This window comes from Branchiostoma floridae, chromosome 5 (genome assembly GCF_000003815.2).
Source record: "Branchiostoma floridae strain S238N-H82 chromosome 5, Bfl_VNyyK, whole genome shotgun sequence".
NCBI classification, from domain to species: Eukaryota; Metazoa; Chordata; class Leptocardii; order Amphioxiformes; family Branchiostomatidae; genus Branchiostoma; species Branchiostoma floridae.
Window position 1 is genome coordinate 21,579,802 of NC_049983.1, and position 16,279 is coordinate 21,596,080.

The following is a 16,279-nucleotide window of genomic DNA, read 5'->3' on the forward strand; positions in this document are numbered from 1 at the left end:
CATACTCATAGTTCATGTTCGAATGCTTCATCAAAGTCCTTAGATTAACAGAAATGAAGTCTGAAGAAAAGCATACACATTTTTTAAAAAGAAACCAAATTGTGTTTAAAGAAGCTGGTGCGGTGTGAAGCCTGTCAAATGTGTGACAAAAATAGGAAGTAAATGCATTTGTTTGTGGAACAAAGTTAATGAGGTGTTTTTAGGTTGGGTGCACCAGTGTAGCTACTCCCAAAACTAAATTTTGAGTCCATCATATAATCCACCAGTACCAACATTTCCTTTGTAACAAGAAAGCTTCTGAAAAAAGCCAGTGTGTATTTTGGAAAAAGCCTGAATGCTAAAGAGAATCACATGAAGAAAAGAGTTTTTAAACATCGAATTACTGAATTGGTTTCTCTTCTATTAAAAAAACATTACATGAGATTTGTCTAACAAAGAAAAAAAAATTGTAACAAGTGGTGTGTGGAACAAAGTTTGAGGTTTAAAAATGTCAAATGGTAAAGTTTGTAATTGCGGTTGGTTGACATTGTACTTTATTTTATGTTGTGCATCTGAAATTTTTTGTGCAGCCAATCTTTTAGGTTGGGTGCACCAGTGCACATACATGCACATGTATTCCCACAACTGAGTTTCAAACCCTGCATAGAGTCCACCAGTAGCAATGTATCCTTTGTAATAAAATACTCACGGAGGAAGAGGCACACCATCCACCACTCTAAACTTCTTCCTGTTGAATGTGACTCTCGGTGGGTGCTTGTATGGGACCTTGGGACGAAGCTCGTCCACCATCTGGTTACTCACACGCGCTGACAGGTTGCGGACGATATGGAATGGTGTTGCTGAGGCCAGCCTGCGGAACTCCAGTGCGATGGGAGCACGGTACTGTCCGAGGAACCGTGCCAGGCACTTAACTTCTACTGTGTACTGTTGTCCTATAACGCATAACATATAGGGAAAACAATGATCAGCAAACGGACAACAGAACTGTATCATACTTGTATGTTGAACCTTGCAAAGAAAGACCATCACAGAATGCAATCTTATCTTTGACAATGATTGAATGATCCTGTAGGAAAGGTCCTACCTGGTTGAAGAGTAACAGTCTTTTGTCCAAATCCCTGGCTGATGTTTTCTTGGTCACTAAGCTGGAATGCACGGACACCGCGAAGAAGCTCACACCTGCAAAATGACAAAACACTGCATTGTCACAAGCACATTCCTAATAGTCTTAGATATCTTATTTGTCTAGAATGTGTAGTTTGAAAGCTTCTCTGCACAGGAGATTACTAAACTTTGATGTTTTGTTAATTACCCATTGACCATAACAGCAGTATTTTATGGAGACCTGTGGGAGAGGGCTGATTTAATTGAGCAGTGTGATTTAGTTAGGCAAGGTGGGTGCATGACACAGCCAGGATTGGAATCACTTGAACTTCAGTTCTAAAGGCAGGTTTACTCATCCCTACTGACCAATCATGCTGCAGTTCCATAAGCAATCATTGTATCATCACTGCTTCCTCTTACCTACAGAACTGCACACTCTCAGTGTCACTGGTGTTGCGAATGTTGATGTTGAACCTAAGCTCCTCCCCAGACTGGAGGGAGATGTGCATGGCTCCGCCCTCCGCATCATGGTCAGTAAACACCTCCACTTCCTCTTTATTCTCAGCAAGCTCATGTCTGGGAATTTATAATATAAATTGTTCACTTCTTAGAATTCTGAGAGTGATAGTCATACAGGTCATAATCCTATTATTAATAATAATATATAAATTATACATTATTATTAAGTATTGAGTCCTACATATGGCAGAACCAGTTAGTAGTTACAACAAGTACTTCTTGTATCCTCAAACCCTTGTTATTTCCAGGGATTTCTGATTTAGGCGTTCGGGATGAAATTTTTGAAGCTGATGTATTTAGTACGATTCTCTGCAAAGTTAAGATGTCAAGTGAACAAGTGCTAATTTGGTACACAATCCATACAGTGAATGAGTGATACCACTATGGCACATTACCCACAAAACTGTAGTGTTTGAAAGATTTGATACAATATTTGAATGACAGGAAAGTAGAAAGATCTGTTAAGTATCAGCATAATTTTGTGAAATGTTTACAACATTAGATTTACCTTCTTGTCTTCAGCCCTTTCAGTAGATGTTGTACCCTTTGTCTCCTGGAAGTAAAAACTGGTGGAGGTTGTTCTTGTTTGTTTTGGTCCCCTGGAACCTTCTTTGCTTCATTCTTCCTTGCCTGGGACAACCCTATGTACTGGTCCACTGCTAGTCGACTCTTCCTTTGGAAAGGCGATCTTCGCGGACCAAACCGAACAATATCTGTCTCTATGTGAATCTTCCTCAGGCGACTCAACGTGAACAATACAGACGAACAGTTTGGAATTTGCTGGAAGTTTTGGGCCTGCCGAAACTGGGTGTTGTAGATTTCCTTGATCCTGGTCTTGGTCAGGTCTGCCTCCTTGAGGTTGTGTTCCTCCAGAAACTGGAGGAAGGTGAGGCCTATTCGCTGGCGCTCCGATATTGTGAACTGTACCATGATGCTGCCAGGGCTCTCAGTCACATAGCCTGCTATGGGGAGGATGGGGGAGGGATTCTTCAGCGCAAAGTAGGCGGGTTGATGTTGTTCCTGAGAGTATGGAGCCCTGGAAAGAGAAAATACAACAATGAGGGTTTTATCATCACAGTGTATATCCTTTTAAGGTATTGTGAATAGCAAATTGCAGCTGATGACTAATACTTACCATAATGCAGTCCTGGGTGCAACAGGTTATCTACATGTTCACATCCATGCTCAAATAAATGCCTCTGAGTCACACTGATTCAATACTTTCCCTCACATAAACTCTACGCATACAAATTAGTCTGTACTTCAAAGTGATGAGCCAACATTTGTAAGACATTTCCCACCATATTTTCCCATTGTGTTGCCCATCTGTGTTAACAAATCTTTGCTGTGTTAGCATTCTTTAGACTCTTGAATAAGGAATTGAAAGTCTCTTTTATCTAAGAACTGGAAATTTTCCTATAAGTATCCTCAATAAGAAGAATGGTATGACTTCCCCAGACAATCTCTCTGTTGCCTAGCATAGTTACCATTATCTTAGCTGAAAAATTCCCATGAGGTTTAATGAAAAATCCTAATGACTCAGCAGGAATAACAGCATTCTTGCTGAACAATGCAACCCCTTAAATTGTATCTTTATCTGTGATAATTGTTTAAACATCCTGATTCGAAGAATTTATTCTAATTGAAAAACTCAAAGTTACGCTTGTGCAAGTATGCACCACACTGGTATTGATAGTCATGATGAACTTATGATTGCATTTACACACAAAGCTTGAAAAATAATCATACCACACTAGAGTTTATCTCACATGTAATGATATATACACAGCCAAAATAAACTTAAATCATTGAAAGTCATGAGGTGCAGGCAAGAACAACCACTCAATTGTGATCTTTATTACCAGTCACAATGTGACATAAGTGAATAATACAATACATTATGCAGTTAGACACATATTGAAAACTTAAACCTTTTTGTGTGATGTACAATGGTTAGACCTTTACTACAGGCCTGGGAACTAGGTTCACCATCCTAGGTGCAGCTGGCCGTGATTGTGAGCTGTAACAATACGGGTGTATATCACCGGGAGCTACTCAGAAAGACTAGGTAACAGGGACAGGAGGAAAGGTGGAGTAGAATACTTAAAATGCTCTTAGACTAAGAGGGCTGACTTGTATAGAGCAAAATAGGATTTGAAATACCATCAGCACACCTGTAATGTTGTTGAATATGTGGGGGTAAGAAATTTGCATATGTGAACTGCAAGTAATAATTCTAGATTAAGTGCAATTGAGGCCATGATAAGACATGCATGCATGACATTGTACATGATCTAGAAGTTAAATCAAATCATTAAAAAAAAGTTGGTGAATTGTTAACAAAGCTAATGTTTACAGAGGTAACATGAGGCACCATATCCTAACAGTGCTCATGTGTCCATCAATACCAGTGGAGAAAGGCTGTGCACTTTAATATCTAATGTTACATGTATAGTCTCTACGCTTTACTGGTCATCTGTGTCAAATAAAAAGGCACTAAAAGATGAGGCCTTCCCTTACAAAAAATCTATGTATAAAAATACATTTTGTACATTCAAATCAATACAGTTATAACAATGCAACATAATGAAGCACAGATAACATTATGGTGTTCTTTGATCAGGATGGTCTGTTACAATTGTTAAGGTTGGTTGATGTAGAACAAATCATTATATCTGAGACACTTATCCTCTTAAAACATCATAACTAATAAGAATGTGTTTTTAGATCATTCGAAACTGCTGAACCAAATTTCCCTGAATGTCAATGAACACCTGAAGGCAGTAGAAGGTTCTCATTTGCACAAATTTCATCAGTTGATCATTTCTTCTACCCAAATAACACAAGCTGTTGTCTCAATGCATAATAATAAAAATATTATTACATTTTCTATTAATAGTATTATGAGTCATTTGCACGGTACATGTGAAGTGAGGCACACATAATATTATCATTTATGAATGATTGAGTCATCACAATGTCACGTGATGACTGAAACAATCCACAGAATCAAAACAAACTGCCCAGGCCTGCAGTGCAGGCTAACCCACGGGTTACGGGCACTGACCCGGATCAAATTGGATCACATAGACTACAGACAACGTTCTTCTGACCACAATACTTCGCCTTTTTACTATTCAAACAGTGTCCAAGGACGTCCAAGATCTAGTTCACGGTCCGGCGTACGAGGCCATCCTGATATATAATACAGGAGACAAAAGAAGTCTAGACCCTCCGCAGACATAGGATACAAACACTGATCGCCTTATGATCACAACACCTGGACATTTCTAAGACTCTATATGATTCTACAAATCAAGTTCGGGTCTTAGGATATGCAGAAAACTCAAAAGAACGGTTTGCGATTGCATAAACCTGGATGAGATGGTTTTGATGAGTAGGCAGCTTACCTGTCTGGGTCGGCAACACAACAGCTGAGGTGCTGGCAAAGCTGGCGAACTCGTGGTATTTCACAACTTCCGGTTAGAAGCGGAAGCCACCTTTAACCCATAAAATATTTTGTAAAATGATTTATATTTCAATATACCATGTAGCATTTTAACTTCAAAAGATTATCGTATGAATTTGGGGAATCTAACGGTTCAAGTTATGAAAGATTTAGAAAAACTGAAATATTTTTGATAACCTTTGACCTACCCAGAGCACCAAAATGGCGTCGCTCCTGGTGAGGGGAGGTCGCCCGCTCCTTCGCAAAAATGTGCTTCAAACTCTCGCAAGATGCCAAGTGGCAGCCCTAAAAACTGGCGCTGGCGGAGACAAAAGCACAACGGCTGAAGTGGGGGAAGGAGAGAAGAAGCTACATCTTCCCTTGGGAGAGACGATAGTGAGACGAGGTGACCGTCCTGGAGACATCAAAGATGAGGTTTGGTACTTCCTTTCTTTTCAAAATGTTCCTCATGTATTTACCACCGCTTATACCCTTATATTGAATTTCTGTATCTTGGTTACGAACTCCACATGTTTAAGAGTAATATGAACATTGCAATTTGCCTCCTCTCGCATGCCTGATAAACTTCTTTGCAAAACATGCTCTCCGTGTTGGCAGCACTTTAAGTCTGTAACGTTACTGTGTAAACTCAGTTGACCTTGGCCTTGAATCGTACTTGCCTGATTTGGATATCGTCAGGTAGTGGTACTTTATGGAATTTTATTATAAACATGTCCATACCCTTTTATACAATGGAAAAAAATACAACTTGTGGCTGTTTCTACTTATTTAGCGATAGATCTAACAGTACCTTTTTTTAAAGAATAGTACTCACAATTTCTGTGGAAAAATCTTGAATGAAGCAAAATTTGTTATACAACTGTTTGGCACATTCTCTAAGCTACTGTCTAGTCTCATTCAACTATAATTTGATATTATTTGTATCAAATGCTATTTAATCACAGTGTTGTTACTCCTGACATTATTCACAGGACATCAACTGGGAATGGAGAGGTTTCAGCGATGACCCTGTGGAAGATATGAAAAACCACAGAGCAATCTTCTTCTGGGGTATCTCTGTTTGCCTGGTGCTTGTGCCCCTCTATCTTTACTACTCACCGGAAAGACAGTAAGTCTTCTAACTAATTTGAGCATTGAAAGATAAGGTATTGCATCCTCCAGTTTGACTTATGTCTACAGACTGTCAGTCCATGCTTAGTTCCCATCATAGTGCCATTGTCATTCATAAACTCTTATGGGCAGGAATAATTCTAGCAAATCTTCTTGTCATATTCTTCCACCACTTGAGCTTGACCATTTTGAACCCAAGCTTTCAGAATACACATTGTTCTATTTCATGCCCATAATTTTTATTATTTTATATATTTTTGGCTGTGCTTAAGTTGTGTATTGTACTTTTCAGCATGCGTGCCTGGGTGAAGAGAGAAGGGAAGATGCAGTATGCACGGCGACTACGGGAAGGCGTACCGCTCATAGACCCCAACGTAGTTGACCCAGCAAAGGTCATCCTGCCACCAGAAGAGGAGGTCCCAGACCCACTGTACAATTTCTGAGAAGCTATTTCCTGATGACATAGTTTATAAACCCTTGAATTATTCTATCTGTGATAGTTGTTTTTGGAAGGTCCACAAAACTCTCGTTGTTTTGCGACATTACATACTTGATAATTACACATGTTTGACACACCATCAGCACCATGCACGTATACTGTAAGATTTTGCTGGAAGTACAATTCATTGAACCTTGATCCCCACAACTGATGGATATGAAAGTCAATATGCACACAACCAAAATGGGTAGTCTTCTTTTGAGTGTGTACAGAGTTTGATGTGACTCGTTTTCACCTGTCTGGCATAAAAACAAACCCCCTGTAGCCCCATCTTATAGTTTTCAAGCCTATTGTGTCAAGATTGGTGAAGTAACCAAATAAGTGTGCAGTGACATGTAGAGATCTGTTAAATGTTATGTTTGTGAAACTAATTGAGAGGAAATACATGCCTACAAAAACAACCTATTGCCTACATTACAACTGTGTGGTTATTTCTTTACATTTATCATGAAGTGTTGGACTGGTGTCTCTTTTACTGAAAGAGTAAAAAAATTGAGAAACTAAATGGTAACATTTCTGAACAAATGCATAATGTTTGCTTTCACAAGATCCAGCCTAACAAACTACTACCAGTATTCTGTACTGTAGTGTTTATTTTTACTCAAACACATTCATGTATATGGTGAACAGCCCCTTTAGACATGCCCTACCACTTCGGATACCACCACCACTTGCCACATTGTGTGATTAAAACACCATGGGGTGTCTGCTACTTTACCAGTAACTACTAGTATCTTGACAGCTGTCTCGTATGGGATATTAGCCTTATTTATTTGGACTGGAAGAAGAGTATGAAGAAATCGAGGAAAACCATGTTTACATTCAGTGAAAGAATTGAAATGCCACCTCCAACTTGGCTGCAGTAGCGCCAGAATCATCATATGTATTATCGAGACAGACATCCCCATTCGGCATAGGTTGTGATGTCGTAACATCATAGAAGTACCACAAGTAGTGAATAATGAAGCTATGGTGGTAGTTACAGGTTGTGTGCTATAAGTCACATCAGCAGAGATGTCCAATGGTGAAAAGACTATTGAGTGAGATTGATCTCATCAGCAGAGATATCCAATGGAGCAAAGTGTATTTTTGTGACCAATGGCAGGCACACATCTTTATAGACCAATCGCCAATTGGTAGTTTTCCACTCCTTGGCAAATGCAGTCCTTTATCTGGCTAGGCGAGATGTCAGCTTTCTTACTTTGCATGAGTGCCACTGTGAAAATAATTTGCCACACCATCACAGACATCACTCAGATGATCAGATCTTCAACACAAGGAAAGTATCATTAGACCAAATTTATTCACAAACTTTGCTGAAACAAGCCAAAGTGGCATTCCAGTGAAGGAAGTACTGTATTGGTTTTTATTGAATGGCATATATGTAGCATTATGGCTTTGTATGTAGAATAAGCCAGCAATAATAAACTTTGTAATAGCCTATGCATGCAAAAAGCAAAATAGTACTTAATACATAATATACTAGAAGAAAAACTGTAATATAATGCAATATGCTTGATGTATGGATGCAACGTCTGCAGTTTACATTTACCATATCAATAACATCTGGTGGGTAAAGGTATTTGTTTATGCTACCTGTAAGAAGGGAGACAGGAACACCTGTTAGCTGGCCAGAAATGGATATGGGTAATGCCTGATGAAAAGTCAGTATTTCAAGAAGGTAACAAAGTTTACAACACCGTGAAATACGATTTCCCCTCTTATAGATAATCTTTATTAAAGGGACACTATCATTGCACTGAACACAATATACTGAAGTGGAAAAACTCATTTCTTTTGGTGAAAAATGAAACAGGCACTGAACTAGTATCCGCGGCCACCCCAAGAAATTTGCTTTGAAGCCTGGAAAGGATCGTCATCAAAACACTGCGCAACCACAGTACAGAGCTGTGGTGTCCATATTTATTCATTGCTCGGTAGATAAATTACAACAACCGATTTCCATATTGGATATAGTTTAAATAGTTCAGCATTTTAAGGAATCTATTTCAAACAGCGGGGCAGCAGTATTCGTGGCTTGAAGTTGGAGGCTCAGCTGTTGTGGAAATATTTCAGGTAAAAGACCGATTTCTGAGAGATATATTTGCAGATTCATGATGTGATATATGCATTTTTGGTACAACCAAAACATTTGCATCTGCTATATCAGGGCTAAATATGGGTCATGTCCTATATGTTAGCAGCTGTCACTTGTCATCTATTTATTTGAATGGGGGGAGGGGTAATAAAATGTAGAAACAACACACCATCTTTGAGTTTAAGGTTTCTAAACTTATGTAATCAATATCAATACTTAACTGTTATATCTGACAGGGAATGCATTAGTTGTAATGTGTTGAATGTGATGTAATTTGATAGCAATGAAAATATGAATTATCATATTACCTATAACGTTACCTGTGTTACTGAGTGAAATTTTTTGTAACATTAACATAAGCAAATTCATATCTTAACCTTGTCAAGATGATTAAGTGATTAGTTTCTCAATGATGGAATTTGTTGTTTACAGTTATCAAAATTAACACTATCCCAGCCATGGCAGTGAAGTCTCCCCCAATCTTCTACCACTCCCCCACCCCACACAACGCTCCCATTGCCTTCACCACTCCACTGTCCAAGCTGCTAGCCCAGCGAGCCAGGAGCTTCCTGTGTTTCGGCCAGTTCCTACACGGCAGCATGTTCCTGATGCTGGCGTTCGTTGCCATGGCGGTGGGGTGCTCGCTGGAACCTCTCAAGTCACCAGACCTGGCTAATGCAGTGGTAGGAAACACATAGTCTGGAACCACATCATTCTGTGGCATTTGCTATTGGAGGAACAGTGTAAGTAGTTTAATCAGTTTAAAAGGCTATCAATGATGACACTCATGTTAGCATTGTCTGGCCAACCTCTACATTTGTTTACATGAGGCTACATGTATTTTCATGTAAATCTTGACCAAGGCTGTCTCCAGCTTTGGCTGAACCCTGAGCGATGTAACTTTGGTAAAACAAATAAAATGAAATGAAATGAAATTTTTTACTATCCCTCATATTGTTTGGCAGCCAATATTGTTAATTTTCCTTGTAAAATCTGTCATTTTAAGCCATGAAAACACATTTTCATCAATTTTATGTACTGAAATTCAGACGGATGGGATGTAATATCTGACATGATTATCAAAAAAGTTGAATCATTAAAAGAATGTCAGCACTCTAATGAGCTTCAATGACAAACTTTGTTCTACGTATCTTGTCCTATCCAGATTTTATTCTGCATGGTGGTGTCCACTACTGCAATTACCTTCACAGTCCTCCCGGTCAGCATGGCCGCATCTGCGGTCAAGGAAGCACGACAACGCAGCAAGGCCCCCATCACAGGACCCGTAGAAGTGGGCACATTTAAGAAGATTCCTTTTGAAGACGGTATCCAGGAGGAAGAAAACACTGAGCTTTTGAAGAGTGTAACCATATAAACCCTCTTGGTGTAAATGTTCAAATTAACCTACAATGGTACATGTACTAGTAGTACTTTCAGAACAAGTATACTTTCAGAACGCACAATTGTTGCTAGCTAGATAGCTTAGCTTAGCCCAGATATAAGTGGCTAGCAGCCTACTTGAACAAACCTAAAACAGTTGCTGTACAGATAAGATCATGACATTTAAAGCTATTGTCACAATTGTACTTAATAAGATTGATTGACTTACATGAACAATGTGTAACATGAACGATAACTTTTGGTGTCTATGTTGCAACAGGATTTAATTTATCACAGTGTAGGACAGTAATAATCTACATTATATTATTAGTAAATCCTAGAAGTATGAATGTCCTATAAAGTCTAGTATTAACTTGAGGTATGTTGGTGCTGTATTCATGTATGTTTGATTTAGTGATCCATGAACTGCCTGTCACATAGGCAAAGATTATGGGATGCTATGGACATCTGTACAACTTTAACATGCTTATTAGTTAGGACTCATTCCTACCATTAATATATTAGAGAAGATTAGATGAGAGTGTTTGATGTACTATATGTAAACTATTTAATGATGACTATTGAAGCTTGTCGCACATAATGGTTTGATTTTTGTTTCTTATCTTACCGGGTATCAACAGAGTATGTATACAATCTCCAATTATCCAGATAGCATTTAACTTGCACAAAAGATCATAATAGATATTTGAACTATTATTTGATAAGTGACATTAGGTGTATAACAGCACTCATTAAACTTGTAATGCAGGAACCAGTATGTCATAATGCAGAGATAAACTGATATAGGTTGACAATCCCTGATGTAAAAGCATGATATAATATGCAGTGTTATCCAAATGATCATCCTATAGTTTAGACAATTGTACCCACAGATATATGCTGTGTAAAGGGAAACTACATCATGATATTGAAGTCACAACAATTGGCATTTATGATTTTATATTTATTCAGTACTTTGTACAGGAGCACTTTCTTACACAAATGGTTGACATACAATATGGACACAAGTTGTAATGGACAGTTACATACTTTACTAGGACTACAGTGTATTGTAAGCTACCGTAAATATCGCTTTTTTTTATAAATATTTCTTCTCCTAAACTCTCCGAGGTAAGAAACTGCGATTGCCTTACAGAGTGTTCGATCCAGCTAGTTTCAATACAAAATGTACTAGTAATGGGAGTACATAGACATCTTCGGTTCAAGGTGATGACCACGTGTAAAGGTCATTGCCAATTTATGTAGTACACATCAGCAGTTTTATTGGAGTTTTTATTCACCAATAAGTGAGACTTGTGTGCCCAGCAATAGTACTTTATTTCTAGATGCGCTGTTTCGACCCAACCTGAACAAAGTGTATCTATATAACTTCGCCTACTTACTAAAGTGGACCTCGGTAGATGATAACCTAGGTGCAAAATATAACACGAATTGTGTTGTTCTTAACATCAAGATCCAAACCTGGATACATCAAACCCAGTGTAAGGCAACCACAGCATAAAAAATTCATTTTCCCTCCATTTCTTTCTGGTTTTCAAAACATATAACTGACTCAAAATATATCTATATGTCGCAGAAACACTAAGCTTTACAAACGCTATGCTTTACAGTGTGAGCAGTTCCAACTGATGTAAAACAAATCAAATATTTCTGTGACCAGTAACAATTCAGCTACAATATTCATGTAACGACTTTCACCAGAGACATACCTCAAAACAATAACCAGTCTTTTGATTCAGACATTTCCGTCCTAAGAATTGATCTCTAAGTAGAGCACCATCGATTGTAGACACAATGAAAGTATCTAGAAATGCTTTAATAGCCAGTCTTTAGATGCACACACAAGCACCAAAGCGTCGCGGCGAACAATGGCAGCTTGTCAAAAACGTTAAATGTTGATCCCACTTCAAACATTTGTTATATGCCATCATTGTGGTGCTAAGTTTTCCTATGAATAAGAATACAGCGTAGGATTCTGTGTGTCAGAATAGCTATAAGATGCCTAATAATGCACACATCCTACTTGGTAAAGCTACAGAAACTCAGCATTTTTTCATGCACTCCATAGCCTTTCGTTATATGTCTTACAAGAAAGAGCTCAAGAGGCAGTACGTCTCTATTTTTTTTACGTCGTAGATCTACGGGCGCTGGAAGGTGTCAGGGGTTGAAGCACCGTTCGAGACTTAGAGCTTGAGGATGCCGAGACTCTGTCCCCATATCCAGGCCTCATGACGCATCATGTTCCAGGACTCCATGGTCTCGCCGACGTTGAAGGCGGGCATGGCGGGGTCCTGTACCACAGGCAGCCGGCTGATGTGCTCTACACGGTACAACTCGGGGTCGTAGTAGTCATTCCAAGTCACTCTGGAAACCCACAAAGAATATGGTATTTATAAAAAAAATGCATAAGATGTTACCTTTATCATCTACGGCCTTATATACTATTGCATTGAGTTGAGTGCTAACTGTGTTCAAGTTTCACAAATGAAGACCTATATATGAAGCTATCCAAGACGTTCCTGAACTGGTTCCAGGATTGGCACGACAAGGTATGATGATGATGCAAACATGCTAAAAAAAAAAAGCTACGACAACGTTTGATTCGGATCAATCGGAGTCCCTCAAATCTGATGTGTCCACAACTCTCTATGCACAAGTTGTCGAGGAAAATTGTGACCTTTAAGCCTAGCAAGGGTGGACCAAAAACGCGGAATAAGACAAGAAGGTCACAATTTTCCCCCAACATCCTCTGCTTGGAGAGTGGCACTCGGTACGTATTGCGTCTGCGCCACCGTCACTTCAGCACCACGGACGGACCACGTGACGTACCTGCCGACGGCTCTGTCCAGTTTCTGCGTCAGGTTGATGAACTCTCTCAGGATGTCCTCTTCCAGCGGAGTGTCACCAATAGACTCAGTGCTGTGATAAATGCGAAAATTGGATAGACTTTGTTAGGAACACGTGGGCTTGGTCACAATAACGAAATAATTTTTGTGCCGTGCTGTGCTTCATGCATGATACTTGTGTATCGTAATCATCCCATTATCATATATCATATCATATCATATATTATAATTGCTTGAGTAATTACTATTTGGTGTATCTCTATATCAGTTTTCTATCATGAATAGAAATGCACATGTATAGTATAATGTAGTCCGTTATCTAAGTAGTTACAGTTCAACAAAAATGCAGCAAGAGTTAGAAAAACGGAGATAAATGTAGATTTCTACATGTTAAATCTTCCTGTAAACATTTTCATCTTTGCACCTCGATAGACCCAACGTCTAGCGTAAATATCCCCCAGAGATGGAAGTGGTGTACGAAAAGAATAAAGCAAACAGGGTGTTTGTGAATATGATCGGACACCTACAATCTACAGGCTTCCTCGTAGGCCTTGTGGACCATGAGCGTCAGCAGGTAGGAGTTGGGACGCTTCTTCTTCTCCCCCCAGTCCACACAGTTGCGCCAGTTCTTCACCATGCGCACCACATCCTTAACCTGTGAAGGCAGAGGTACACCGTTGAAAACCCCAAGATGTACTCGATGTAATTAACACTACGAGAGTTTGATTTTACTTGTGTTTTTCGAGCAGCGTCCAAGCACATGTCGATCGGTCAGATGAGATGATCAGAAACTACAAAAGTACCAGCTTACCAGTTCTGGGAGCCCGGCAACCCACGCGTTCTGACGACGAACGGCTGAGATGGCATAGCTGAAAACAGAAGGGGCACATCACAACATGTCAGAACATTCAGACATAACAGTCTGGGAATATGTTGCTCTTGATTTGCACATTCCGATACATGCTGGATCGTTATATTCCGCTGATAATTCTAGCCCATTTTTTACCCGGAAAAGAGACTTGTACACTAGGAATACTTACTAGGGAGACAGTCGACATTACGCGCTTACTTTGGTTGCTTTGCATATTGTTGACTACACTATATTTACATCCTTCCACGCTGACGTGGGTCAAGAAGACGCGCGCATTGTTTTTCAAAGACGGAAACTAGTTAGGAGAGCTGAAAAGATAGCTCTTTTCCGCTCTCCTCACCAGTTTCGGGCCTTTGTGTCCCGGATCATCATGGCCTCGCGGTACAGGTGATCGTAGTCGTGGTCGGTATCGCCCCATTCACGTGTGAAGTACATGTCCACATCAACATCTTCCACCATGAACTGCAGGGTGGTCTGGGAGTGACCGACGAACGTCAGGTCGGGCAGCTGGCCTGAAAAGGGAGGATAGAAGAAATCATTTATTCATTACCGTCACTCAGAAGCTGACACGTGGGAAAAGGACGACAACCCGAATGTACAATAACCTGGAAAGTTACCAATATTCAAGGACAACACCAGTGAAGTCATGGCTATAGTTCATGCAACGTTATGTATTTACAAGTGGTTCTCAATTTCTATTGTTTTCTATGATTCAAGTGACCGAGCTTAGCAAAAGCGTTCAGCGTTACTTACCCTCTTCTAGAGCTGCCTTTTCCAGAATCTTGCGATAGGCCACCACAGCAGATGGTAGCCACATCTCATGGCCACCCTTCGGGAAGTCTGTTTGAGAAGATACGGGTTTGGATTTTGAGATGTGATCATTTCAATATTTTGGTAGTGGTCAAAGATAAATCGAAATCTCAACTATTTAAAATCTTTCAACTGTTCAAAATAGATTTTGTTCTTTGCCTTACAGACCCGGATAAGTTTCACATTCCTCATAAAAAATGTATCATGTATCATTCATTTTTGCCTAAAACGTCGTTTACTACAATGGCAATATGTTTTAATAAGATTATTACTTATAGAATTTGGACGTGGTCAAATTTGCAACTTGTATCGTTAGATCGAAATCCCGGAATACTCACCGTCGCTCAGAACGACGATCTGCACGGCTGCGTAGGACGGTGCGGCGGTGCCCTGGCCGATAGACCCTCCGAGTATGATCTCAGTGGCTGGGACAGGCATGTGGGTCTGGGCGACAAAATAAGAAAACAACATATTTGGTACTGACAATTCCAGTTCACCATAGATGTTAACTTGCATGCTAGTTACGGTAGTCGCGTCTTGTTTCTCTATATTGCTAATGCTACATTTCACACGTTAATTTTTTGTGCTTTATGTCTACTTTCTTTCTTGACGACCAGCCTCAATAATAAGTACTGACATGCAGCGAGGATGATGATGATGAAGATAATGACTTGTACCGACGAAGTAGATTCTTTTAAATTACATGAACAAGAATGAAGGCGTAACGATCACATCTTGGCACTCTACCTTGAGGAAATCCAGCACCCTGTCGATGACGCTTGAACGATGCTTACGCTCCACGTCGTCCACAATGGCGTCATCCAGGAGGATGTCGACGCTATCCTCGTTCTTGCACTTGGCGTTCAAGCGCTTGAACTCGTCCTTGCTCTTGAGGGCGGGCGGGATGTACTGGCGACTCTCGTCCTTCTCATACATGGCGGCGCCTGCGCGGATGCGCTGGTGAGGAGCGCGGCGGTTCAGATCTTCCAGAAGGTAGTTCAGGTACTCCCTGGCGACCTTCTCGTTGGCGGCAACGTTGGTGATGGAACGAACGAGCGGCTGTCGGCCGGGCATTCTGGCACGTCGCTCGCGTGCGGTCTTCCTGGCCGCCAGCTTCGCGGCGCGCCTCGCCTGCTCAGTCGCATGAGTGACTTCCTCGTCCTCGGTGCGCTTGCGCCGACGGGCTTCGTCTGCCTCCTCACGCATCCTGACGCGCTGCAGGCGGGGGTCGGTACCGGCGTCCGCACCCAGCTTCTCATCGCGGAGACGCTGCCAACGCTGGCTCGGGTCAGCCAGCTGAGATTTTCTCTTTGCCTCCTCTTCCGCCTTCTTTTTCATCTCCTCCTCCCTCCTACGGCGCGCCTCTTCTTCCTCCTTCTTCCTGCGTGCCTCCTCCTCTTCGCGCCTCTTCCTCTCTTCCTCCTCACGGCGCTTCCTCTCCTCCTCCTCACGCCTCTTTCTTTCCTCCTCCTCTTTGCGCCTCCGTTCTTCCTCCTCGCGCCGCTTCCTTTCCTCCTCCTCACGCCGCTTTCTTTTCCTCCTCTTCCTTGCG

The 16,279-nt window shown here is 40.7% G+C and overlaps 4 protein-coding genes across 4 annotated transcripts in view; 2 read left to right on the forward strand and 2 right to left on the reverse strand.

The window, feature by feature from the left end:
- Window positions 1–3,578, reverse strand: part of LOC118416101 (putative helicase MOV-10) — a gene marked incomplete in the record, with an annotated part of 18,316 nt that extends 14,738 nt beyond the window's left edge. Inside the window, 5 exon segments of the mRNA XM_035821165.1 lie at window positions 689–932; window positions 1,085–1,179; window positions 1,525–1,680; window positions 2,132–2,659; window positions 3,555–3,578. Of these exon segments, the coding sequence (XP_035677058.1) occupies window positions 689–932; window positions 1,085–1,179; window positions 1,525–1,680; window positions 2,132–2,553 (917 nt within the window).
- Window positions 3,579–5,270: 1,692 nt separating this feature from the next.
- On the forward strand, window positions 5,271–7,113 carry LOC118416104 (NADH dehydrogenase [ubiquinone] 1 beta subcomplex subunit 11, mitochondrial-like). The gene is made up of 3 exons (XM_035821171.1): window positions 5,271–5,506; window positions 6,064–6,200; window positions 6,495–7,113. Exons 1-3 carry the CDS (start codon window positions 5,294–5,296, stop codon window positions 6,643–6,645), a joined length of 501 nt encoding a protein of 166 aa, XP_035677064.1. The 5' UTR covers window positions 5,271–5,293; the 3' UTR covers window positions 6,646–7,113.
- A 1,427-nt stretch (window positions 7,114–8,540) lies between these two features.
- LOC118416105 lies at window positions 8,541–11,132 on the forward strand. The gene is made up of 3 exons (XM_035821172.1): window positions 8,541–8,777; window positions 9,232–9,482; window positions 9,965–11,132. Exons 2-3 carry the CDS (start codon window positions 9,258–9,260, stop codon window positions 10,172–10,174), a joined length of 435 nt encoding a protein of 144 aa, XP_035677065.1. The 5' UTR covers window positions 8,541–8,777; window positions 9,232–9,257; the 3' UTR covers window positions 10,175–11,132.
- On the reverse strand, window positions 11,129–16,275 carry LOC118416257 (2'-5'-oligoadenylate synthase 1-like; the record flags this gene model as incomplete). The annotated part of the gene is made up of 8 exons (XM_035821343.1): window positions 11,129–12,564; window positions 13,030–13,119; window positions 13,574–13,701; window positions 13,858–13,915; window positions 14,258–14,429; window positions 14,671–14,757; window positions 15,066–15,171; window positions 15,475–16,275. Coding segments are annotated over 8 exons (1,623 nt in total), but the record flags the coding sequence as incomplete, so codon positions are not given.
- Between the last annotated feature and the right edge of the window lie 4 nt (window positions 16,276–16,279).